This window comes from Engystomops pustulosus, chromosome 10 (genome assembly GCF_040894005.1).
Source record: "Engystomops pustulosus chromosome 10, aEngPut4.maternal, whole genome shotgun sequence".
Lineage (NCBI taxonomy): Eukaryota > Metazoa > Chordata > Amphibia > Anura > Leptodactylidae > Engystomops > Engystomops pustulosus.
The window spans coordinates 35377205-35403120 of NC_092420.1; the positions used below are offsets into that span (position 1 = coordinate 35377205).

At 43.8% G+C, this 25916-nt stretch overlaps 1 protein-coding gene across 4 annotated transcripts in view; it reads right to left on the minus strand.

Moving 5' to 3' along the window:
* LOC140103888 (uncharacterized) overlaps positions 1-25359 on the minus strand; it is a 38824-nt gene extending 13465 nt beyond the window's left edge. Inside the window, exon 1 of one of the 4 annotated variants that reach the window (XM_072127186.1) lies at positions 25230-25359. In XM_072127186.1, the coding sequence (XP_071983287.1) occupies positions 25230-25323 (94 nt within the window). In that variant the 5' untranslated portion in view covers positions 25324-25359. Of the gene's footprint in view, positions 1-9233; positions 9372-22819; positions 23001-25229 lie in introns of those variants that run through there. The other 3 variants (XM_072127189.1, XM_072127188.1, XM_072127187.1) reach the window with 3 other exon arrangements.
* Positions 25360-25916: the final 557 nt, after the last annotated feature.

A 25916-nucleotide genomic window follows, 5' to 3' on the forward strand; every position in this document is an offset into this window, starting at 1 on the left:
AAGGTCCTCACACGGCCCTCTGGTGTACTGTTAAGGAGATCGCACTGGTTTCGGATGCAATCTTGACTACTGTTCGCCATCTTAGATACAGTGGCCATGTTCCCTGACCATTGTCAAGTTAATGTCATCATTCAAACTTCATTTTATGTAACCTGTTTGCTTGCCTGTCAGCTAATACCCTTTGACATTTAATGAGAAGCCAGTCTGTCCTCGATGCTGCATGATATTAGGATTCTGGAGCCACTTATCATCTCCTTCTCAGCAAACTAGTATAAACAATATCTGTGTACAAGGTCTCTGAGAACTGAGCACAATTAATTAACTTTTTTCCCAGAATGTGCTGATGACCAATAGTTTTGGAGTATACTATTCACGCCCCTTTGATGACTCTTCTGTCTGTTATATATTATGCATTTTGATTATTAAACGGGAGAGAAGATCTTGACTAAGAGATTGACGTGTGTCTTGGTCTTTATGTTCAATCATGAAAGGGTTAATTAGGACTCACCTTACAAAAGTCAAGAGGGCTGTTGGGGCCCTGCATAAAAAGATCCCTATCAGTACTCATAAGTGTATGAATATGACTCATTTATAACTACAGTCTTTTAGCCAATTTTGGAAGGAATTAAAAGTGTTAACATTTCCATCAATATACTTCTCTAATAAATTCATTTGATGAACAGAATCACATGCCTCACCTGCCAGTATATACTGGTTACTACTGACTACGTTGGACACCGTTTAATATGGAGTATCATAACTAATTTTTAAGCCATAGAAGTAAGAGGGAATCTGTTAGCTTTGGGATCAAGTATAAACTAGGCATATCATATGAAAGTATACCTTTCTGTTCTAAATGGAGAGGGAAGGGGATGGGGGGGGGGTAAACAGTGTCCTTCAAGGATGAGTTGGAGGTCTTGGACCGTAAAGCTGCACAAGAAAGGGAATGTGGTGCTGGACCATGTCCATAAACCTGTTTTCGGTATAGAGCAATAATAGTTGTACATAGCTTACATTTTTATAGGACAAGGTGTAAATAAAATATTTCTGAATAGTTTTCCTGCTCAACTTACTTTTAGTCTCCCTAAGTTAAAACTAGAAGATGTGTTACTAGAAGCCTTTGAACATGACAGTAATATGTTTTATTGCTGCATTCCCTTTCTCCTGGGGCTCATATAAGGAATACAACCTCCTGAGTAACACTGCGGAGGCCGTGTGTCAGCCACATATAGAGTGTCATACCTGCGGTTTGTAGAGGCAGATTTTATTTTTCTGTTATATCCTACTAAACCTAGTGTAATGCTGTGGGAATGTTGGAAGCCTGGCAGCACTAGAACTATTACACTCCGTGCATATTTTAAATACCGAGGGTAACAATGGAGCATTTTCTATACAAATGTAAAAATAAAATGAATTTAATGTGAATAAATATTACAGAAATGCACAACATATGTTTGTAGACATTGGAAAACTGAAATGACAAAATGAGTTTGGAAGCAGATAAAGGGATAGGAAGGAAACGGCTTTTATTATGAACAGCAGAGGGACCACCGAGAGTAAGCCAAAAAACATGACGAATTTCAGCATCACATGTCCTTTACTACAGCAAGTCTTCAGCCCTGTGCACAAGGTTTGGGTACTGTATGATTACACAGACTGCGCTGCACAACATCGGTGTGCCTTTTTACACAATACTTGTCATAAATTACATCATTTAACCCCTCAATGAAAAGACTCTATTGACTGGGCAATTGTAACAAATTTTCATACGCGGTGGTTTAAGGACTATAACTATTTTTGTGTGTGCTACCTTAACATTTTTGCAGTGTTTTTTCAAGACACATAGAGCTAATGTAATAAAAATGTAAAGGTTTTTTTTCCATTTTTAGTTTTATTTGGTGTTAAAAATGGAAAAAAGGCTTTTTTGTAATTTATAGTACATATATTTTTTGATATTTCAACTTAACTAAAAATAATCATTATTAATGAGTTCCCTTATTTGTTTAGGTAAATTTTTTTTTGTTATACCGGGAAATGCAAATGTATTTTTATGAATATTTTTTAAGTATGTGTGTTTTTACTTTATATTTCTCCCATGAGATCATAAAAGACCCCTGGGGGCCATTTTTTCTTACTATTCTACTTTTTTTTTAACTTTTCCCCAGTTACAGGGAGAAACAACCTGATGTTGATCAGAGCTGTACTCAGGGCCGGATTAAGGTTGGTGGGGGCCCCTGGGCGCAAAATCTGGTGGAGGCCCCCACTGAGTGTAGCGTGCATACACGTCCTCCTGCTCACTATCCACTATCCCCGCAGTAACACCGCTACATACACCCACCTCACCCCCAGTAACACAGATACATACAGCCACTTTATCCCCAGTAACACAGCTACATACATCCACCTTATCCCCAGTAACACAGCTACATACAGCCGCCTCGCCCCCAGTAACACAGCTACATACAGCCGCCTCTCCAGTAACACAGCTACATACAGCCGCCTCGCCCCCAGTAACACAGCTACATACAGCCGCCTCGCCCCCAGTAACACAGCTATACACAGCCGCCTCACCCCCAGTAACACAGCTACATACAGCCGCCTCACCCCAGTAACACAGCTACATACAGCCGCCTCACCCCAGTAACACAGCTACATACAGCTGCCTCATCCCCAGTAACACTGCTACGTACAGCCGCCTCATCCCCAGTAACACTGCTACGTACAGCCGCCTCATCCCCAGTAACACAGCTACATACAGTCGCCTCACCCACAGTAACACAGCTACATACAGCCGCCTCACCCCCAGTAACACAGCTACATACAGCTGCCTCATCCCCAGTAACACAGCTACATACAGCCGCCTTGCCCCCAGTAACACCGCTACATACAGCTGCTTCATCCCCAGTAACACCGCTACATACAGCTGCTTCATCCCCAGTAACACCGCTACATACAGCCGCATCACCCCCAGTAACACAGCTACATACAGCCGCCTCATCCCCAGTAACACAGCTACATACAGCCGCCTCATCCCCAGTAACACAGCTACATACAGCCGCATCACCCCCAGTAACACAGCTACATACAGCCGCCTCATCCCCAGTAACACAGCTACATACAGCCGCATCACCCCCAGTAACACAGCTACATACAGCTGCCTCGCCCCCAGTAACACAGCTACATACAGCTGCCTCATCCCCAGTAACACAGCTACATACAGCTGCCTCATCCCCAGTAACACAGCTACATACAGCCGCCTCACCCCCAGTAACACAGCTACATACAGCCGCCTCACCCCCAGTAACACAGCTACATACAGCCGCCTCACCCCCAGTAACACAGCTACATACAGCCGCCTCATCCCCAGTAACACAGCTACATACAGCCGCCTTGCCCCCAGTAACACCGCTACATACAGCTGCTTCATCCCCAGTAACACAGCTACATACAGCCGCCTCATCCCCAGTAACACAGCTACATACAGCCGCCTCATCCCCAGTAACACAGCTACATACAGCCGCCTCGCCCCCAGTAACACAGCTACATACAGCTGCCTCATCCCCAGTAACACAGCTACATACAGCCGCCTTGCCCCCAGTAACACCGCTACATACAGCTGCTTCATCCCCAGTAACACCGCTACATACAGCTGCTTCATCCCCAGTAACACCGCTACATACAGCCGCCTTGCCCCCAGTAACACCGCTACATACAGCCGCCTCATCCCCAGTAACACAGCTACATACAGCCGCCTCATCCCCAGTAACACAGCTACATACAGCCGCCTCATCCCCAGTAACACAGCTACATACAGCCGCATCACCCCCAGTAACACAGCTACATACAGCCGCCTCATCCCCAGTAACACAGCTACATACAGCCGCCTCATCCCCAGTAACACAGCTACATACAGCCGCCTCATCCCCAGTAACACATCTTTGTATCTACCTTCTCTCCTACCAGATATGCAGTCCCATTTAACATACACCTCAGCCCGCACCAAACATGCAGTCCCACAGTTTATACAATTACACTCATTTATACAGTGATATATACACACCTTTATATACACACATAAAGTTCTACACTCGTATGCTTGCACCCATATATATACAAGTATACACACACATTTATGTACCCATATACATTTATACACTAAAACACAAACTCATAAAGTATATACACACATACAGTATATATACATAACACATACGGCATACACATTATATACAATATATATATATATATATATATATATATACACACATACAGTATACACTGACCATATATACACATGTTGCATATACATACAGAATATACACACATACAGCAAATACACACACGTTCAGTATATACAGCATTTTCACACACATATGGGAAATACACACACACACACACATTCAGTATACAGAACATATACATACATACCACATACACAGCATATATGTATAAGCATATGTATATATATGCTTATACAAATATATGTGTGTATAAATACAGTAAATGCATATATACACAGTATATACATATATAGACAGTAAATGCATATATACGGTATATACAAATATGCACAGTAAATGTATATATACACAGTATATAAATATATAGACAGTAGATTCATATATACACATATACACAGTTTAAACATATATACACAGTATATACACAGTAGATGCATATATAAACAGTATATAAATATATAGACAGTAGATGCATATATACACACAGTATATACAGTGTACATACACTGTATATACACAGAATATACATCATATATACACACAGATAAATACATATGTAGTGTATACTTACCCTTTTTGGATGACCAACAGTCGCGTCAGGCGGCTGTTCGGGGTGGATCTTGTTCGGCGTGGGGTCGGTCGGTTGCTGGTTTGGACGGGGGGATCACATGTTAGGCCGGGGAGAGCGGGGGGAGGGCGACTGCCTGTTCCGGCGGTGGGGGGGGGGGGTTCAAGCGGAGGACGGCCGCTTGTTCCAGAGGGGGGGGGGGGCGGAGGACGGCGCTTGTTCCAGAGGGGGGGGGGGGGCGGAGGACGGCCGCTTGTTCCGCTGGGGGGGGCAGAGGATTGACGCTTCTTTCGTCGGCTGCGGCAGGGGAGGGGGGGTGCTGAGCGGAGGGCGGACACCTGTTCTGGCGGGGAGGACGGGTGCTAGTTCTGCCGGGGGGGGGGGGGGGAATTGGAGCGGAGGAGAGCCGCTTGTTCCGCCAGTGGGGGGAGGGGGGGTCAGAGGAGGACGGCCGCTTTTCGGTCGGGGTTGGGGAGCGGAGCACGGCCGCTTGTTCGGGCGTGGGAGGAGGGGGTTGAGCGGAGGACGGGCGATTGTTCCGCCGGTGGGAGGTTGGGGAGCGGAGGACGGTCGCTTTTCAGGCGGGCAGGGGGGAGCTCGAGCGGGATTACGAGCGGGCGGGGAGGTTTAGCCATGCAGCGGGATGGGCGGGCAGGGAGGCGGGAACCTTTGCCGGGGGGCGGACGGCTCGGCCATGCAGGGGGATATGCGGGGAGGCGGTCACCTGTGCCGGGGTCGGGCGGACGGCTCAGGAAGGTGGCGGGTGAGGAGTCAGGGCCCGGGGGGCGCGATCTGGTGGGGGCCCCCTGGGGGGGGCAAGATGGTGGGGGCCCCTGGGCTAGAGCCCCGGGAGCCCCGCCTATAATCCGGCCCTGGCTGTACTAGGTCTGATTAGACCCAGCAGTTCTAAATCCTTTAGACCCAGCGGTCACTTGACCACCGAGTCTATAGAGAAAACTGCAGCGACAAAACTACGCATCTGCGCCCGCTGACGTATAAGGTCACTGGTCGAGCAAAGAGGAGATAAACATTTATACCTAAACCTTAAAGGGGTTGACCACTTTACTTTAGTTCTGCACCACTTGCTTGACATGTACAGTCAAGCCCTTGCTTCAGAAATGTCTTTTCCCTCATCAGTGTGAATAATATCAAAATTCTAACAACAATCTCAGAAGTTCAGCTTTTATATTTTAATGACACATGACTTGCTGCAACACTGGATTTGGATTGAAGGTTGTTATTATTGTAATTGTATTTAGCTTTTATGCCAGGGAACATAAAAATAGTCCAAACTGCATAGAATGGAAAGTGTGAGCCCGCTGGAGAAAAATCCGAATGTAGTCAGGGAGGATGAAAGACTAATCTGTCATGGAGGGCACATCATCAGGTTAAATGTTTTATAGATTTTTTTATTCCAATGCTAGGAAAGACAGAAAGAGTTGGCTACTTTACATAAATTTTTTTTTATTGTGTGGGGGGCAAGATATTAGGGATTTTTCAAATATACGGCATATCTATTAAATATTCTACACTGCTTTCTTGATATATAAAGTCATGCTCTTTAGTTCAGATTTTTTTTTACAACATTAGCTGTCATTCCTGTCCATAACATTGCAGCAGAGGAGGGTCATGTGATCCTGAATATTCATGACAATCTACATGCTCCACCTTAACAGACCTTATGACAGTTTTCCATTCTGTCACTCCTGTGTATGGAATATAATGGTCACCCTGTGACTCATCTTATCAATCCACTTCTCCTTTCACAACTTAGCCCTTTCATATTCCTTTACTACTATATCATATGATGCAACTGCTCTACTAGTTTATTACACACTATTCATGTAGTTGAAAAGTAATTTTGGACAATTTTATTTTCCCTGGCATTAACGCTAAATACATTTACAATTTCAACAACTTTCCATCCAAATCCAGTGTAGCATCAAGTCATTTCCATTGGGGATAAATGAAATTCTGAGATTCAGAATTTTGAGGTTATTCCCAGAAGCACTCAGAGATCTTTTATCATTGAGAAACAGACAAAATGTTTTCTTTGTGGATGCATAAAAGGTCAGGGTTTACGTTCTGTTCTTCCAGAATTGACTGATGAGCTAAGGCCAATAACATAATTGTGAGGGGGTTGATGTAACTTTTGGTTCAAGGCCCCATCATATCACATGATATTGTAGTTCACTGAGCTGCAAGTCTAGGTCCATCTAGCCCTTTCCCATTATGTGTTCTGAACAAAAAAAGCTTTGGATGAAATAAATTATGGGAAAACAAAAAGCTCAAAAACCACAATGGCTTCAAATAGGATGTTCAATAACTACTGATGGCTATCCACAGCTATCTGATCATATGGTGCAAATACCTGATCCTTGCACCAATCAACTGTTTAGCCTGGCTTGGATGCTATAACTGCAGCTCCTTCATGGAAGTTACTGTACTGTGAAATAGTACAGTTTCTGCAGAAGTCCTTGGCATTACTCTGTACCCTCATCTTTATGATTACACACAGGGCGGCCATCAGGAAATTCGGGGCCCCATACAGCAAAAGTGTCTGGGCCCCAACACACCCCAAAACCGAACAAGCCTCCTGCCCCCCGCAGTGACCTTTCACAAACAGGGTTTGAGGCCTGTTGCTACGACAAGGCACACTCTTCTGGTAGATTGCCAATAGGAGTCATACTTTTGGTCAAGTATATTTATTATAGTGCAAATATGGCATCAAAAACTAAAGCATGGTGAACAGTAAACATATAAAAGTGTTTAACAGACAACATATAACAAATATAACATTATAAAGTGCAATTGCTAGGGCCGCCACTATCTTTTAATGTTTTAATAAAGAATTGTGTTAATTACCAGTGGGGGTGCTCCAGTGCACCTAAGGGCTCTTTACGTCACCCTGCCACCAGTCCTGAGGTAATCTGAAGTCCTGGTACCTGTGCCTGCTCAGCAACCTCTGTGAATCACTGCATAAGGGTCAGGACTTCATATTTCCTCAGAACCAATGGGAAGGAAAAGAAGGAGCGTTCATTGCATGCCCCAAGGAAACCTAAAGTCCCTGCACCTGCACACTGATTCACAGAGGCTGCTGAGCAGGCACAGGTATCGGGATTTCGGATCACCGCAGTCCGCAGGACTGGCCGCTGGGTGACATAAGGAGCCCTTAGGTGCACTGGAGCACTCCCACTGCTCCTAAGCTGGTAATTAACATAATTCTTTATAAAAGCATTAAAGGATAACCATAGAGGCCATTTTGATGGAACTTACAGTGCTGAAGTCAGGGTCATCAGGTGCATAGCATGATACCTTCAGGTACTATGCTGTGCACCTGGTGCTCGATTCCCTTTAAACAAGGGATATATATAAAGACAAAATACTCATGTACCACACTATAAAAATAACACAGTGATGTCACAGTACAGACATAATAAGCACAGTGATGTCACAGTACAGACATAATAAGCACAGAGATGTCACAGTACAGACATAATAAGCACAGAGATGTCACTGTACAGGGATAATAAACACAGTGATGTCACAGTACAGGGATCGGCGTCTCGTGGCCTAATCAGACCTCAGGTCGGCGTATCGTGCCCCCATCAGACCTCAAATAGCGTCTTGTGCCCCCATCAGACCTCAGGTCAGCTTAATGTGCCCCATCAGACCTCAGGTCAGCTTAATGTGCCCCATCAGACCTCAGGTCAGCCATTTCTGCCCCTATCCATCAGACCTCAGGTCAGCCATTTCTGCCCCTATCCATCAGACCTCAGGTCAGCCATTTCTGCCCCCATCAGACCTCAGGTCAGCCGTTTCTGCCCCTATCCATCAGACCTCAGGTCAGCCATTTCTGCCCCTATCCATCAGACCTCAAGTCTGCCATTTCTGCCCCCATCAGACCTCAGGTCAGCCGTTTCTGCCCCTATCCATCAGACCTCAGGTCAGCCGTTTCTGCCCCCATCAGACCTATCCACAAACCCCCCCCCCCGGGGCCCCAGCCACAAAATATATTTACAAAAAGGAAAAGGCTGCTCCGGTCTTCTTCTCGTTCTCTTGCGCGCGCCTTCTTCTCCTGCAGACAGTGTGTGATCCCGCGAGACCAGGCTGTGACCCAGCACTGGATCTCGCGGGATCACACAGCCAGCCCAGGAGGAAGCGCGCAGAGACCGACGCGACGCTGGCGGCAGGGTAAGCATGAAAGAACTGTACGCAGCGCACTGCGCACTCCCCCCCCCCCCCCAGGGCTGATTCTAGCATATTTGCTGCCTGAGGCGAATATTAAAATGCTGCCCCCCCCCCCTCCGCTACCTGTTCAGAAAATGCTGAAAACTTTACTAACAATTAACATCCCTACAGACAGCTCCCTGACACTGTGTGACTGACTACAGGATCTGGGAGTCATTAGTGGCATCTAGTACCTTATAGATGACAATCTCTTCCATCAGGAGGACTTTATTCCGGGTTCTCCAATCCATGACGTATCACAGGTGAATTCACAGCCGGATATCTTCAGCTCCGTGCAGCATCTCCACCCGGCGTCCCTAAAAATACCACAGTCACTTACAGTATAAAGTCTCCTGGATAACAACACTGCGCTCCTAAATAACCCTCACAACACAAGTGACCGCACGCTACCCCACATAGAACACATCCCCTCATTATATATAAATATTCTACTGGAATTATAGCAGGTCCAGCACCAATCAATATACAACACCCTTAATTTATTAATACAGACCCCCCCCCCCCCAATATTTGGTTTACATGATGCAAAGTAATCTATTGTATCTTATGAATAATATATCCCACCCAGTTATTATGTTACATGTGAATTTATATAGAGTACTACCCTGATTGAAGTAAATATATAGCACCTCCTAATGAATATATATATATAATTTATTTTTATAGGCCCCCCAGTATAAACAGTATCCAGCCCCATATAAATATATACAGCCCCCCCAGAATAAACAGAATCTGGCCCCATATAAATATATACCCCCCCCCCAAGAATAAACAGAATCTGGTCCCATATAAATATATACAGCCCCCCAGAATAAACAGAGTATGGCCCCCGATATAAATATATACAGCCCCCCAGAATAAACAGAGTATGGCCCCCCATATAAATATATACAGCCCCCCAGAATAAACAGAATCTGGCCCCCCATATAAATATATACAGCCCCCCAGAATAAACAGAATCTGGCCCCCCATATAAATATATACAGCCCCCCTAGAATAAACAGAATCTGGACCCATATAAATATATACAGCCCCCTAGAATAAACAGAATCTGGCCCCCCCATATAAATATATACAGCCCCCCCCCCCAGTGTAATAAGAATTTGGCCCCCCATATAAATATATACAGCCCCCCCCCAGTGTAATAAGAATTTGGCCCCCCATATAAATATATACACCCCCCCCCCCAGTGTAATAAGAATTTGGCCCCTCATATAAATATATACAACCCCCCCCCCCCAGGAAAAATGGGATCTGGCCCCTTATAACTATACACAGCCTCCCTAGTAAAAAAGTATATATCGAAGACAAACCCCCCCCCCCCCCGTTACAGTAGTAATCGCCCCCTAATATATATATTTAATTAATAATTGGACAATAAAAATAATAAAACTTGTACTTACCTCACGGCAGGGTGCTCCCACGGCGCGCGGCTCCCATATTCACGCGGCTCTTCTGGCAGCGGCTCTTCTGGCTGAGTGACACAGGCGCGTTACGTCATCATCAGCCGCCTGTGTCACTGCACTGTACGGAGCGACGCCAGCAGCCGTAAAGGCGCTGCGCCGCTCCGCATGTAAATCGCACCTGTTTCTTAAAGAGACAGGTGCGATTCATCTGAAGGGAGATTCGGGCGCCAGCGGGCGCCCGAATCGCCCAGATTGGAGCTGCAAAATGCCGCTTTTAAAGAGGGCCGCATTCTGCCGCCCGAGGCGAGATTTTCATCTCGCCTCATGGCAGATGCGGCCCTGCGGGCCCCCCCCTAGTGTCTTAGAGTCCGGGCCCCATAGGGCAGTACCAGTTGTACTGCCCTATCGGCGGCCCTGATTACACATAATCAGCTACACTGCTTTAGATGTCACAGGATACTGATACTAACCATATATCTCCAGTAATGCAAATATTACTTCTTTCAACCCTGGCCACGAGATTTGCAGGGCTTAATTCTTTCTGTAGCCACCCCCTAGGGGTACGCATTGGGGACATGGATGTGGGAATTTATGACTTGAGATTAAACTACAACCCAGGCCAACTTTATATATTTAATTGCCTTAAAGACACACTAGACAATACAATACAATACACACAAGTGAAATATATGTATAGTTGACAGAGTATAGTTACAAGTGAAAGTTAATTACTATCATGGCTGCACCTGCAATCCTCGGTATAGATCGCGGGTACACCCGTGCCCTTCCATGTAGCGTGGCAACCCCCGGCCCGGACTCACCTCTCCAACGCTCCTGCTTCCCAACTAAGCCGCGTCCTCGCTCACTATGCCGCACGTGCCCACGCTTTCTAGGGCCGGCTCTCCTAGCTTTAAGGGCCAGCGTCCTCCTGATTGGTGCTGTTTAATCTGGCCTGGCCCTTATAATCCGGCACCTCCGGGCTGGATCTTCAGCATTTCCAGGAACTTCCAAGGTTTTCCAGACCTCGCTTCCCACAACGGTTCCTGTTGAAGAAGAAAGCCTGTCGGCGTTTCCAGACACTCCTGTCTTCCAGCTTTTCCAGACTCTTCTGTGTTTCCTGTGTGTCTTCCAGCGTTTTCAGATGTCTCTTTGTTTTCTGTGTGTCCTCCTGCGTTTCCCGACGCCTCCGTGTTTCCTGTCTCCGGCGTTCCCAGACGCTCCTCCAAGGACTTGTCAGTTCCTGTCCGCTTGGGTCCTGTGCCAGCTATTGCCTGCTTGCCTGCCGTGAGTTCCAGCTCATCCCTCCAAGCTGCACTCCTGCTGTCATCCCAGGCTCACACTGTGTCCTGCTACCCCTGTTTCCCTGGCTGCCACTGCGGGCCTAGTCGCACCTGTAGAACGACCATCCCCCTTTGTGGCGGGCTCTGGTGAAGACCAGGTGCCACTTAGACTCCGGTCCCGGGTGTCAGCTAGACCACATCTCCCGTGGTGGTCCAGAGGGTCCACAGACTCCTCCTTCTGGACTCTTCCCATAGAGACTTTCCTCCCTGGTGCTCCCAAGTACCTCCCTATTGACTGTGTACCATCACAATTACCGTGTGCTGCACCACCAATGGCTGATCTCCGAAAGGCAACCGCCTGGGGTCCCAGGTCCCATGTTCCTGGGGGGGGGGGGCTAGGGGGGCATGGTCTTCCAAAATGCTGTCCTAGTTAAAGAATCTGCCTCTCGCTTCTATATGAGCAGCAGACAGAGCTATCATAACAAACTCCTGATGAGCAGGAAGGGTCACTTGTATCATCTTGCCTCCACATCCTGCCTGTCAGGACCTACTGGAAGGGGAAGGGTTCACAGCACACTGTTTAACTTAAAATTAAAATGATCAATGTACAAGAAAAGTGATCCAAGTGGAGTGATACTTTGTCAATACTTTATACTTTCTTAACCTGTGTCAGAGAACATTAGCAAATCTAATTATTTTGTTTTGTACCAAATGCAGCATATTGAATCAGTCAATTTTCATGAAATCTAAATGATCATGTCAGCACTGAGGTCATAATTGAACTCATTGATAGCGTATTCACTTCATTCTGCTTTTTTAAATTCTGTTCTATACTCTTTACTAGATATGTAACTAATATGCTGTATAAATAGAAAAGAAATACAGAACATATTGGGGAACATTTACTTACCCATCCCGTCGCGATCCCCAAGGTGCGTTGTCCAACAAGGATTCGGATTCGTAGCTGCCGCGATTCACTAAGATTGTGCGTCCGATTTCTTGCATGTGTCGCTCATGGTCCGGTGGAGTTCACGATCTTCTTCCCGGTGTATGTGAGTGCATTGTCTTGCGACACAGTTTGAATTTTAAATCCCGCGTCTGAATCAGTCACAATGTCCGACAACCACGCCCCCCGATTTGCGTTGCATGAAAGTCGGCGCCGATTCTGTGCGCCAAAAACCCCTGTTAAATGCGGCGCAACACAGAAATCGTCAGGAAACTCGATGAAAATGCGGTCTGGGGACCCTTAGTAAATGAGCCCCATATTGTTTAGATATGTATCATAAATTACAATAATGAGTGAATTACTAGCATAAGACACATCTGTGGAGCACATGTATTATTCTAACATGTAATCTGCCCTATTAGGTGACTATGTCATCTGCTTAACCTTTTCGCAGGAGGTTTGGCTTTTATAGAGAAAAAAGTATATAAAGTTATAAGTTTTAAAGAATAATTGGACAAACTTGCATCATAATTAATATATACCGGTATATATATTTTATATTGTTTTCTCCATCTGATTTCTGTATGAGCCATCTTAGCAGCTACTATCCATCTAATATCTCAAGGACAACTGGAAGTAAAGCTAAAAGTTTCTTTTGTGCACATGTATGGCAGTTTATCCTGAAACATCATCCTACTACTTTTGTAGAACTGCTGTAAACACCACTGGGAGCCATATGCACCATATAATCTCCCATTGGGAGCCATATACACAGAGGAAAATAAGTACAGTGAGTATAGGGTTAATTTAGGTTAGTTAGGTTTTTTCAGCAGAAATTTTGTTCTGAAAAACTTGGCTTATATGCAAGTATATACGGTACTATGTCAGTTTGTTACAAATTGATTTCATTAAAGGACTGGACACATATTTTAAGCGGCCCTGTGGGGGGGGGGGGGATTTTTTTGTGGGTCGGCGGTAGGTGCTGGAGGAGCAGCACTAACTTTATTACCTGCAGTAGATATGGTCTAGAGCAGTGGTGGCGAACCTATGGCACGGGTGCCAGAGGTGGCACTCGGAGCCCTTTCTGTGGGCACTCAGGCCATTGTCCCAATTTCACCAAACAGGACCAAATCTTCCTGCAGTCCCAAGCAACTTAAAGGATACTGCTCTCAGAGATATTTTAAAGCGACATTTCATTGGCTGTTTGAACTCCGGGAAAAGTGAGAAGGTGTAGACAGACCTGCTTTGTATTTAGAAGGTCATCCTGATAGATCCGCCATTCTTCCTGGAGAGAAGCAACAATGATGGTCTGAATTTGCCCATCTTTTTTCAACTCTATTGGTGGCCTTAGGAGAGCCAATACAATTGAATGATGAAGAACAGGTAGCAATAAGTTACTGCTTGAAATTCCATGTTGGCACTTCATGGTAAATGCATGGATTTTGGTTGTAGTTTGGGCACTCGGTCTCTAAAAGGTTCGCCATCACTGGTCTAGAGGATCATCGATGAGGTCATGAGCATGTAACTTTTTTTGTGTGGGGGGGGGGGGCAGCCCAGGAAGATCCAGGGTAGTCTGGTGCATATGGTGACGGGACAAGGTGGGAAGTGATGCAAAAACAGTCTGAGCAACGGGATTGGGATGTGGGGTGCAGCATGACATGGATATAGGGCGGGGTGCAATGTGACATGGATGTAATGTGAGGGTGCAGCGTGACGTGGATGTAATGTGGGATGCAACGTGACATGGATGTAATGTGTGGTACAGAATGACATGGATGTAATGTGGGATGCAATGTGACATGGATGTAATGTGTGGTACAGAATGACATGGATCCATTTCGCGGATCGCGGGGTCACCCGTGCCTCTCGCTCTCCACCTGCGCGCCGCAAGCGCAACTTACAGGTCCCGGCTCCTGTCCTGGCCTCTTCAGTTCTGGCTGCCGCTGCTCCTTCGTCCTCGGCCGTGCGCGTGCGTCCCCGGCTCCTAGGGCGCACGTGCACCAACTTCTGCAGATTTAAAGGGCTAGCGCGCCGCTAATTGGCGCTGGCCATTTCAGGTAATCTATTTATTCCTGCCTCTTCCTGTGATCCCTGCCGGATCTTTGTGCCCTGTGCCTTGGAGAAAGCTTTGTTTATGCCGTGTGCTGTTTATGTAATTTCCCGTTGTGACCCTGGTTCTGCTTTTGACTTTGCTCCTTTGCCGCCTGCCTTGACCTATTGCTACGTCTACGTCCGATCCTGTGATGCCCGTCCTGACCTCCTGCCTGTCCCCGACTACGAGATTGCCTGCCGTTTCTGTACCTCGGCCTTGGCTGCCATTGCGGACAAGTCACGCCTGTGGAACGACCTGGTGGTACCACGCCGCAGCAAGACCAACCTGCTTTGCGGCGGGCTCTGGTGAAAACCGGTACCACTTAGACTCTGGTCCCAGGTTGTGGCTTGTATCATCATCCGCAGTGGTCCAGAGGATCCACAACCTCGAATCCTGACAGGGGGCAGGGTGACAGGGATGTTATGTAGGTATGCAGTGTTGACCTGGGTGTTATGTGGAGGTGCAGTGTGACATGGATGTAATGTGGAGGTGCAGCGTGACATGGATGTTATGTGGGTGTACAGCGTGAATCTTTTTCACTGGGGAATTCCTGTTGGTTTAAGACTGTACATGGTGTAAATGACTCCCCGGCCCATTAATTATAGCCTGCCCCAGGAGTAAGTTATAGTGCAGTATTAAGCCAGGCAGGACCTGAAGTAAGATACATCTGGGCGCTTGATCGTGCACCGGATATAGTAGGAGGCCTGAGCCTTTCACTACATCCTGCCTGGCGTGAAGAACATCAAGATCTCAGGCCACATACACCAGCTCTTCATAAATTCCCCAATAAGTGTTTATTATGGAGAAAATAAGATAAACCAATGCATTCCAAAGTCCTTCCACTGCTGAAGACTTAAGTGTTGTTGTTGTAAAAGAGGAAGAAAACAACATCTGGTTCCAAAGCGTTTGGTAATAGGTCAGCTTCCCAGTCATATGAATTAGTTGTAATCTGGTAGATTTATGACATCCCTCTGTTTTGTATGTTTAAAGTGAAATTCTGTTTTTGTGGACTCGCGAATAGCTTGGCAATTATTAGGGTGGATGCACAGAAGAAAAATAATGTTACACTTTCTAATACTCATGCTATATAGGCAAAAAAACAAACAAATGAAGGGACCAGCCGCAAAAAAGGACCATATAAATCTCCATGTCACTATCACTGATGTAAAGCTGCTGTGCTACAATACATCCTGCAAGCGCTGCAATGTTTGTAAAGACAGTTATAATAAAATTATAGTAAAGTCAACTAGGGATTTCTTAGTACAGACTAAATTTCTCCATTGCAAATTCTATACTCCTGAGAAACTTGCCATGCAGATATGTTGGGCTGCAGTTTATACTGTGTCTGGTCCTGTCCTCTGGTGTTTTGGTCAGTGGTGCTAGAATTTCAGAACCTCCACTTTCCCTCTCTACTGTCCCCGAAAGTGTGCATCCTAGGTATTATTAATGAGTTGATGGTCATTATGAAAAAAATCTATTTTAGGGTATTCCTATGTCTTGGAAAGACCCTAATCCTCCTGTCCTGAAGTTTGTTCCCCATTATTGGACAGTATATAGCAGAGACGCTGCCCTCGTGGTGGGTTGGGGGAGGGAGTGGTTAATTGTGTTGAATGCATGAGTTTGATGGTAGGATTTGTTATTATAAAAATGATTATATGGGATTCCCCTTTTAAAAACATACAGAACGATGCCCATATTGTGCTGCTCACACTTTTCTTTCCAAAGTGTTTAATAAAATTTTTCTCACCAGAGGTGAAGTGGGTGGAGACTAATGTCTGTCAGTCTATGCCTTCAAGCTGAGGACAGTTAGCTTGCCCACAGATCCCATGATGCCTTGTGTTTAATGTAGCATTTAATCCATTTAGTTTCCCACAAGTAAACCCACTCACCAGTGCACATACAGGATGTATATGGTGACTAGTCTGGCAGCTTCCATCACATGGAGTAGCAGGGAACATGTAATAAGTGGAAGAAATCATAAGTAAACCAGTTAAATGTAGTCTATAGCCTGTGCTGTGTGAGCACTTAGGGTTAAGAGCTTATCTGCACAGAGCTGATGCTGCCGATGACAAGGTGGGGAAGGGCTGCAGCATGAGGTACAGAGAGAGATAGAGAATGTTGTAGAATCACAGACTGGGACAGAGGAACTGATAGGGAACAGGGGAGATCTTGTACCTCACTATTCTGTGAAGGGGACATCTGCATCCACTTTTCTGAACAAATCCAGCTCTGCTACATACACAGATAGAGATCTGTCACATGACCTCCTCCTCTGTGAGCAGGGAGCATCAGCCTCTCCCCTCCATGAAACCAACAGATAAACAAACTATAAACAAAGTATGCATTCACAGGTCTTCTCAGCACAGGGAGAGGAAGCAACCATTGCAGCTCCGAGGTAATCCACAAATCGACAATCTTGACAGAAGTATGCTAGTCACTGAGCAAGCAATAAGCGGGGTAGAAGTAGAGGGTGGAGATTAAAACCAGCTGGGCCAGGTGGGTAGCCGTGTTACTGTAAATAGAGGGGGTAGAAAGGGGTCCAAGAAAAGGAAGGCCAACTCTGACTCTGAACATCCAAGCAAAATTGCAAAATTGTGCAATGATTTAAGGCCATCAGTGTCAGATATGGCAGCCCTAGCCGATCCTGCTCTCCCTAACAGCCAGGGTTGCAGACCAGATAGTAGTAGGGTGGATGGGAGTGCAGGTAAACCAAGGCAGGTAGTGGTTGTAGGGGACTCTATAATCAGGAAGACTGAATAATTTGTCGCAAAGACCGCCTCAACCGAATGGTTTGCCATCTCCCTGGTGCCAGGGTTCGGTATGTGGTTGAAAGGGTGGATAAATTACTGGGAGGGGCTGGGGATGACCCAGCTGTCGTGGTCCATGTTGGTACCAATGACAGAATAGATGGTAGCTGGAGGAGTCTGAAGAATAATTTTAAAGATTTTAGGTTCAAAGCTTAAGGGAAGGACCTCCAAGGTAGTATTCTCCGGAATTCTACCTGTGCCCTGCACTACACAGAGCAGACAGCGGGACCTCAGGGAGTTAAATGCATGGCTAAGATCCTAGTGTAGAGCAGAGGAATTTGGGTTCCTAGGGCATTGGGCTTACTTTTCATTGGGGTACAAGCTGTTTTTTGCAGACAACTTGCACCTAAATGGAAGGGGGGCTGCTGTGCTGGGGGAGAAGATCCTAGCAGGGGTGGCAGAGTATTTAAACTAGGATTGGGGGAGGAGGAAAAGGAAGGGGTAGATAGGTCGGAGAGGGGGCAGTTGGTGGGTGGTGGAGTGGGCGGTGTATGGGGAACTAAGGCAGTGGATAAGGAGATCCACAAGTTACAAAACAATAGTGATGATATATGTGCCAGTAGAATTGTTATAAATCAGAAAAATAACTGTGGAAAATTAAAGTGTATGTTCACAAATGCCAGAAGTATCACAGGCAAAGTGGGTGAGCTTGAGGCTCTGGTATTAGAGGAACAGTTAGATGTTGTTGGTGTAGCGGAGACATGGCTCGATGCATTGCATGATTGGGGTGTTAATATTCAAGGCTTTACACTCTTTCGGAAAGACAGGGCAAATAGGAGGGGAAGTGGTGTATGTCTGTATGTCAGAAGAGATTTAAAAGCGATTGTGAATGAGACCGTGGTCTGAGAAGAGTGTGAGGAGGCGGAAACTTTGTGGGTTGAAATCCAAAACCAGGAGAGCTTTGAGAAAATTATATTTGGTGTAATTTATAGACCCCCTAACATCTGTGAGGAAATAGAGGGTTACTTATATAAACAGAGGGGGCCGGCTGCAAAGGAGGGGACCGTAGTGATAATGGGAGAATTTAACTTTCCAAATATAAATTGGGGTCAGGGCTCTTCTTCATCTGTGAAGGGGAGAAATTTTATCAACTTTCTGCAGAATAATTTTATGGTGCAGCTTGTAGAAGATGTGATTTCTAACAATGTGGAGATTGTCCAAAATATCAGTGTCTGGGAACCCCTTGGAAACAGCGATCATAACATCATTATTTTCCCCTTAAACTGTAAAAAGCAAAAACAGGAGAGAAAATTGAAAACTTTGAATTTTAAGAAGGCTAATTTCCAGAAATTCAGGGCTTCACTACAGGATATACACTGGGATCAGACACTGTCATGTGATGATACTAATGTTAAATGGGAGAAATTCAAATCTATCCTGGGTCATTATACTTCTAAATTTATTCCAATAGGTAACAAGTATTGACAGGATAGATTACACCCCACATGGCTTACAGCTGCAGTTGAAAGGGCAATTAATGAGAAAAAGAGGGCATTTAAAAAAATATAAATCTGACGGGTCACCTGAGGCTTTCAATACTTAAAAACTTACTAAAATCTGTAAAAAGGAAATCAAATCAGCCAAAATACAAAATGAAAGACAGGTGGCTAAAGATAGCAAAACAAATCCTAAGAAATGTCTTAAGTAAATCAATGCAAAAAAAAAAATGGGTCAGAGCAGGTTGGACCCCTTTATTCTGAAAATGGGGCATCAGTGACTGGAGACCAAGAGAAGGTGGAGATACTTAATGAGTTCTTTAGCTCCATTTAAACGATGGAAGAAAGAACTTCTGACGTTGGTGGTGCTAGTGCGGGTCATGCATCTTGTAATGTACTAGAGTGGTTAAATGTAGACACGATCCAATTTAAGCTCAATAAAATCAATGGGGCATATTTATCAGGACCTCTGATGTGGTGCCAAGTGACTGGTGCAAGGCAAAAGTGGTGCCAATATATTAAAAGGGCTCTAGAACTTTGCCAGGCAACTACAGGCCTGTTAGCTTAACTTCCGTTGTGGGGAAAATATTGGAAGGGTTATTAAAAGCCTATACACATGCCTGGATGATATAGAGGATTAATGATATAGAGGTAGGAATTAATAGCATTGTGTCTATTTTTGCAGTCGACACCAAGCTGTGTAGTGTAATACAGTCTATGGAGGATGTTCATAGGATGCAGGATGACTTGGACAAACTTAATGTTTGGTCATGCACTTGGCAAATGAGGTTTAATGTGGATAAATGTAAGGTTATGCATCTGAGGGCTAATAATTCAAAGGCAAAATATGTCCTTGGGGGAGTAAATCTGGGAGAGTCCCTTGTTGAGAAGGATCTGGGGGTACTAGTAGATCATAAATTGAACAAAAGCATGCAAAGTCAATCAGCTGCCTCTAAAGCCAGTAGGATCTTGTCATGTATCAAGAGTGGTATGGACTCTCAGGACAGGGATGTAATATTACCACTATACAAGGCATTGGTTCGGCATCACCTGGAATATGCTGTCCAGTTCTAGGCACTGGTCTATAAAAAGGATGCCCTGGAGCTGGAGAGGGTTTAACATAGAGCCACAAAAATGATAAGGGTATGGAGGGTCTCAGTTATGAGGAAAAATTAAAACAACTAGATTTATTTAGTCTGGAAAAGAGACGACTACGAGGGGACATGATTAATTTATATAAATATATGAATGGTCCATACAAAAAATATAGTAGTAAAATGTTCCAGATTAAATCAAATCAAAAGAAGAGGGGGCGCTGTCCCCGTCTGGAGAAATCAAGGTTTAATCACCAGAGGCGACAGGGCTTTTTTACTATCAGAACTGTCAATTTGTGGAATAGCCTGCCTCAGGCACTGGTCACAGCAGGGACAGCGGAGAGCTTCATGAAGGGTCTAGATGCCCTTTTATACCTAAATAACATTGATGGTTATGTTATATACAATGGTTTCCCCTAAATCCCTTCCTCATCCATTCCCTTCCTTGGTTGAAATTGATGGACATGTGTCTTTTTTCAACCGTATAAACTATGAAACTATGATATGCAAATTAGCTTTAGTGGCGTATCTGAGCGCAGGGAGCGGAGACTACTCCACGCCCTAGTAGCCTCTCCTGCTCTGCCTAGTGCTGTATCCATGTGTCCATGTGTGTCCTTGCCGTGCTGGGTAAATGAAGGATTGGCGGCGTCCCTGGCTCCCTGCCCGTGCGCAGTAGTTCTGCATACTGTGGCTTCATCAAAGATGCGCGTGCGCTCTGTACATTGTGGAACTACTGCTCTCGCAGGGAACCGGTGATGCTGGTGAGCCTGAATTTACTGCACATGCGTGTGCACAAAGACCAGTGCGGTGAGGACACACATGGATACAGCGGTATGCAGAGCTAGAGTGGTTCCCAGCAGCCTCTATATCTAATTCACATTTAGCAAAAGTAACGCTTTTAGTTAGAGTAGGTAAAAGGATTGGCTAAAGATAGTGTAGGGAAGATTATAGGAGTAGAAACCTACCATCAGATCTACCTCGGGCAGTAGATTCCTGATTGCCTGATGGTAGGTTACATTCGGGTACAGCTTTAAAAAAATCGTAGCCCTGGAGGAAATTAAAAATTAGGACCCAATTTCTTAAATACCTCACCTACATGTTTTACTTACTTATATGTCTATTGAGATGCTGAATCCAGCAATATGTTTTAATAAGTTGCTGAAATATTGGAATCAACACAGATTAAACTATAGGAATAAATTGACATGCTGCCCATTGAAAACTAATGTGTAAATTGGTATTCACTCTAGGTTTTAGCCATACCCTCTATATAGGTACTTTATAATGCAGTGGGTTAGCCTCTGAATGTCTATGTCAGTGAATAACGCTGTGCCACACCAGGACGTACCGGTACATCCTGGTGCAGCAGCGTGTGTATGAAGTGGTCTTACAGGGGCATAATGCAGCAAACACCTACTAACAGTGCTAGTATTACTGCCAGGGGCATTTAAAGTAAATGTACCTTCAAAATCAAGCATTGTAAACCAGGGGCACTTACTTACCGTGACTGGTAACCTTCTTATATTTCTTATCCATGGCCTCCTTTCTTTTAAAATCAACTTTTAACATTATGCTAATGAGCTAATGAGCCTGAGGGTCTACCTATCCCCTTTGTGATCTAGCTTTACAGGCTGAAACATTGAGGGAGATGTATCGATGTTGCACTGCTTTGCCAGTGCAAAAGACAGACAAAACATTTTATGAGCCACATTTATCACTGTGATGTTAAATTCTTAAAACTGTTGTGTTCTACTTTACACCGTCATAGTGTAAACAGAATATTTTCCACTCAGCCATTCCCCCTATTCCATAGAACATGCCCCTTTCAACAGGCCACACCCCCTTAGTTGGACAAGTCAGAAAAGTGTTAAAAAAAAGGTCTAAAAGCCTTGATAAATGTGGCAAAAAGCATTTTCTAGCGCAAATTACATCAGCAGTTAAAAAAGTCTCTTAATACATTAACCCCATTGCCTCGCCTATCCCCCTGATCCCTCAGCACTTGAACACTTCCTGCTCACTGCATAGGGTAGATAGTGTTTATAGACAGATGCATTGATACACATACAAATAAATAGATGGGGTGCAAATCAATGTACACAGGAGACATTCATATGTAGACCATTTGTAATGGATCTAGATTATACAATGGTGGCTATTTTATGTACTGTATATTATACAAATGCACTATATTTAGTATTGATAGTACCATGGTAACCTCAAATATATAGTGCTGTTCAAGTGCAAATATATAGATGTACAAATACAAGTATGTATTGACTCTCTTGTCTGATGTGTATATACATTATCATTGAAAAGTGTAATATTCGGATTCAGAGCCAATTATACTATGAGACTCTTACATAAAAACAGATTTATAAGTCAAGATTCTCAAAAGTCATCACTTGTAGAATACTATCATATTGTGTAGTTTAACTATGTACTTTTAGATATACAAGTATTTTTATGAGTAAATAAGATAGCTATTGAATACTGTAGATAGCTTGAGAATTTTTTTTAATGCATAGCAGTATAGACACAAACTGAAATATAGTTTATAATGCATTATAAAGGAAATGAAAAAATGAAATAAAAAAGTAAAACTAAAATGAATGATTAAGGTGACCTGTACAATGGCTACAGAATAGACAACAATTTCCTATCTGCACAATATTTGTTAATCTAAATGCAATAAATTTACCCGATCACCTGCAAATCTGTCTCCTTCCGGAATTAGCTGTCTCTAGATATCCATGCTTGTCAGTTGTATGTTTGTTGTGGACTGGACCATTCTTATATCATGAAATCCTTATGGTTTGAATATCTTCCCTGACTCTCGTATGAACTGTCTCCAACTCCTCCTCTCTCCCCCTTCTACAGCAAGACCCTGTCCAACACTGACATCATTCTGTGCAAACAGACACATGGACACAGTATGGACACAGGCTGCAATGTTAATAAGACCCAAATTTATTCTAATTATTGCCTGGAATTGGTTCCTTCAACAATACTTAGTTTTTTTAATGTCTTATAAGACACTGCACATACAGTATAATACACCATATTGTTGAAGTATAAATCATGTTTTATTACATACAATTATATTAGCTGATACAAAACAATGATAATTATTTCAAGTAGTCCTGTTTCATTGTCGGAAATTTAGTCATTTAAAATAATACAAAACACTACTTCAGGTAATAATATTGCTTTCAGATACAGCCAGGAATCTCCTTATAACATATGTGGTCACATTCATTTACATGTTTCTAGTCTAATAAATGTAAGTAAGGGACACGTGTAGTAGAAACCAATATGCCTCAATCATTATTATCGAAATTGTCAACCAAAAAACAAGAAAAAAGCCCCAAAAAAATTCCAACTCATTAAAATATGAACTTTCTTTCAAAGATCAATATATATTATCATACGATATGATACAATACTGGGTAGTTAGTTAAAGAACTGGGGGCTAAGAAGATATAAATAGGCTAAACACAGACTCATAGGAACAGATATAGTCTAATTATATTATTGGCGCTTTGTGTGTCAGCGTAGAATGTAATCCCGTCCCTACCACCCACCAGATTTATCAGGAGGGTACAGCTCCTATTTGGGACTATAAATGAAAAGTTCAAAAAACATGATTAAATGTTTAATAATTTTAAAAAAATAATATTTATGCCATATATTCCATTCTCAATATTCAAAAATGCTTTAACCCTTAAAACGTTTACAGAGATGTATAAGGGCTGTGGGACAAATTGTACTTTTTAGTGGTGCCATGTAATATTCCATGCAATGAACTGGAAAGCTGGAAAAAAATTCCAAGTGCAGTGAAAATGACAAAAAAACACATTTGTGGCGTTTTCATTAAAAAATGAAAATTTTTTGGACATGAAAAATATTTGCCATTTTGCCTATGCAAGGTGTAATTTTTTGTGGTATGTGCTGGGCAATAATTTATATCAATTTGGGACCTATATGACCATTTGTTTTTATTCAAATATTCATGGATGGAAAAATGGGGAAAAAGTGGTGATTTGGACATTTGGGCACTATTTTCCATTTGGGATGGCATTTTGGGACGCGGTGATACCTATCATATTTATGATATTTTTTATAATTTTTTTTACCATTATTTCAGACCCCCCAGGGTACTTTAACCCTGCAGGGTCTGTTTGCTAATACTATATACTACAATACTACTGTATTGCAGTATATAGCAATTTTACTGCTGATCTCTAATAGCCTGCCATCTGTTGGCTATTAGAGCTCAATAGACATAGCAAGCCCACAAGTCTCAATGAGACTGTAGGCTGCCATGGCAACGGCGATCGGCCATTAAAGACGGTGCCGCCCATGGGCTGGTAAGTTAACAGGGTAATTGCTGCAATCGGTGCAAGCACAGAACACAGCAGTAACAGGCGGGTGTCAGCTGTATTATACAGCTGACACCCGCTGTGTATGCAGAGCGCTCAGCCAGTGAGCTCTCTCCATTCTTCCCTTGTAGCACCAGGACGTTATAGTATGAGTGAGCATTGGGGTTAATATGTAAAAAAGTTTAAAACATAGAACCAAATGCATTTGGTATTGTAACATCTCTAATGACCTGTACTATTTATCTGGGCTCTAAAAAAAACAGCTGACACAACAATGTCAACAAATGCAGATTTTTTGTCCAATTCACCTATATAGAAATGGAATAAAAATTATCAAAATGTTGCAGGTACTGCAAAATGGCTTTTAGAAGATGGTGATACAAAAGCAGAGAGGGGATATCTATGTCTTCTCCACCAGAGAGAAGGCATGTAAAATTTGCCTTGCAGGCTACTTTGGGCATGCCAAGCAGGTGGGGCATGTGAACGCCTCGGTAGCTGTATTTACTATAGTCTTCAATAGAAAACCAGAGGAGACTATAGCTTAAATCCTGACAATCCTGACCTGGCGTTCAAAAAGTGAGTCTAAATAGATTACTCCCCCGCCGCCATAAAAACACACAATTTTGTGTGAAGGGTTTTGCTACATTTAAAAAATCAAATATAAGTAAGATGTCGCTGCCTTTTCCAAGTCATCTAATATAGAGTTACAGAAAACTAAATTACACAAACCTTTGGGACCCATATAGGAAACCTCAGGATAGCTCTGTGATCTGCTTGACTTTCTTTTGCAATTTTTCAGGAGCACAGACATCTTTGTTTTCATGACCCCATGAATATCACTGAGTTGCCCCAGTCAATGAGAAAGTGTATATTGTTGCAGACCTCTCATGTATGACACATAGATTTGGATGCTTTGCAGTGGACATCATTTCCTTTCTCTCTCACCCTTGTTTTCAGATGTGCACAGAACATAATTCATGAATGTGATAAAATTGTCAGATATAAATAGCAGAAATATTTGGCAGGAGACGATGAACTCCAACACAAAGTGTTTCAGATCCAGTGTTTCTCTTCAGCTAAACTCCAACATAGATGTTATTTACTGTAGGACTCTGTTATTGTGTCTTAACTTCAGAAAATGTTATAGATACAATAAATTTTGAGAGAAATTTTAGATGCATCGTAAATACTGGTCGCAGAGAGTTTTGGGACTGTTAGGGTACATTTACACAACTGTGCGCTGGAGAGGAGGAGGTGACCCCTTCCCCCTCCATAGAAAACAGCGGAGCACGACCGCACACACAGGGAAAGATAGAGCATGCTCTATCTTTTCACCGTGTATGGCGCGGAGCGGTGCCACACATGTGTGGTACCGCACCACCGCCGGACCGCCATTGCCATCTGTGGGGACGTATA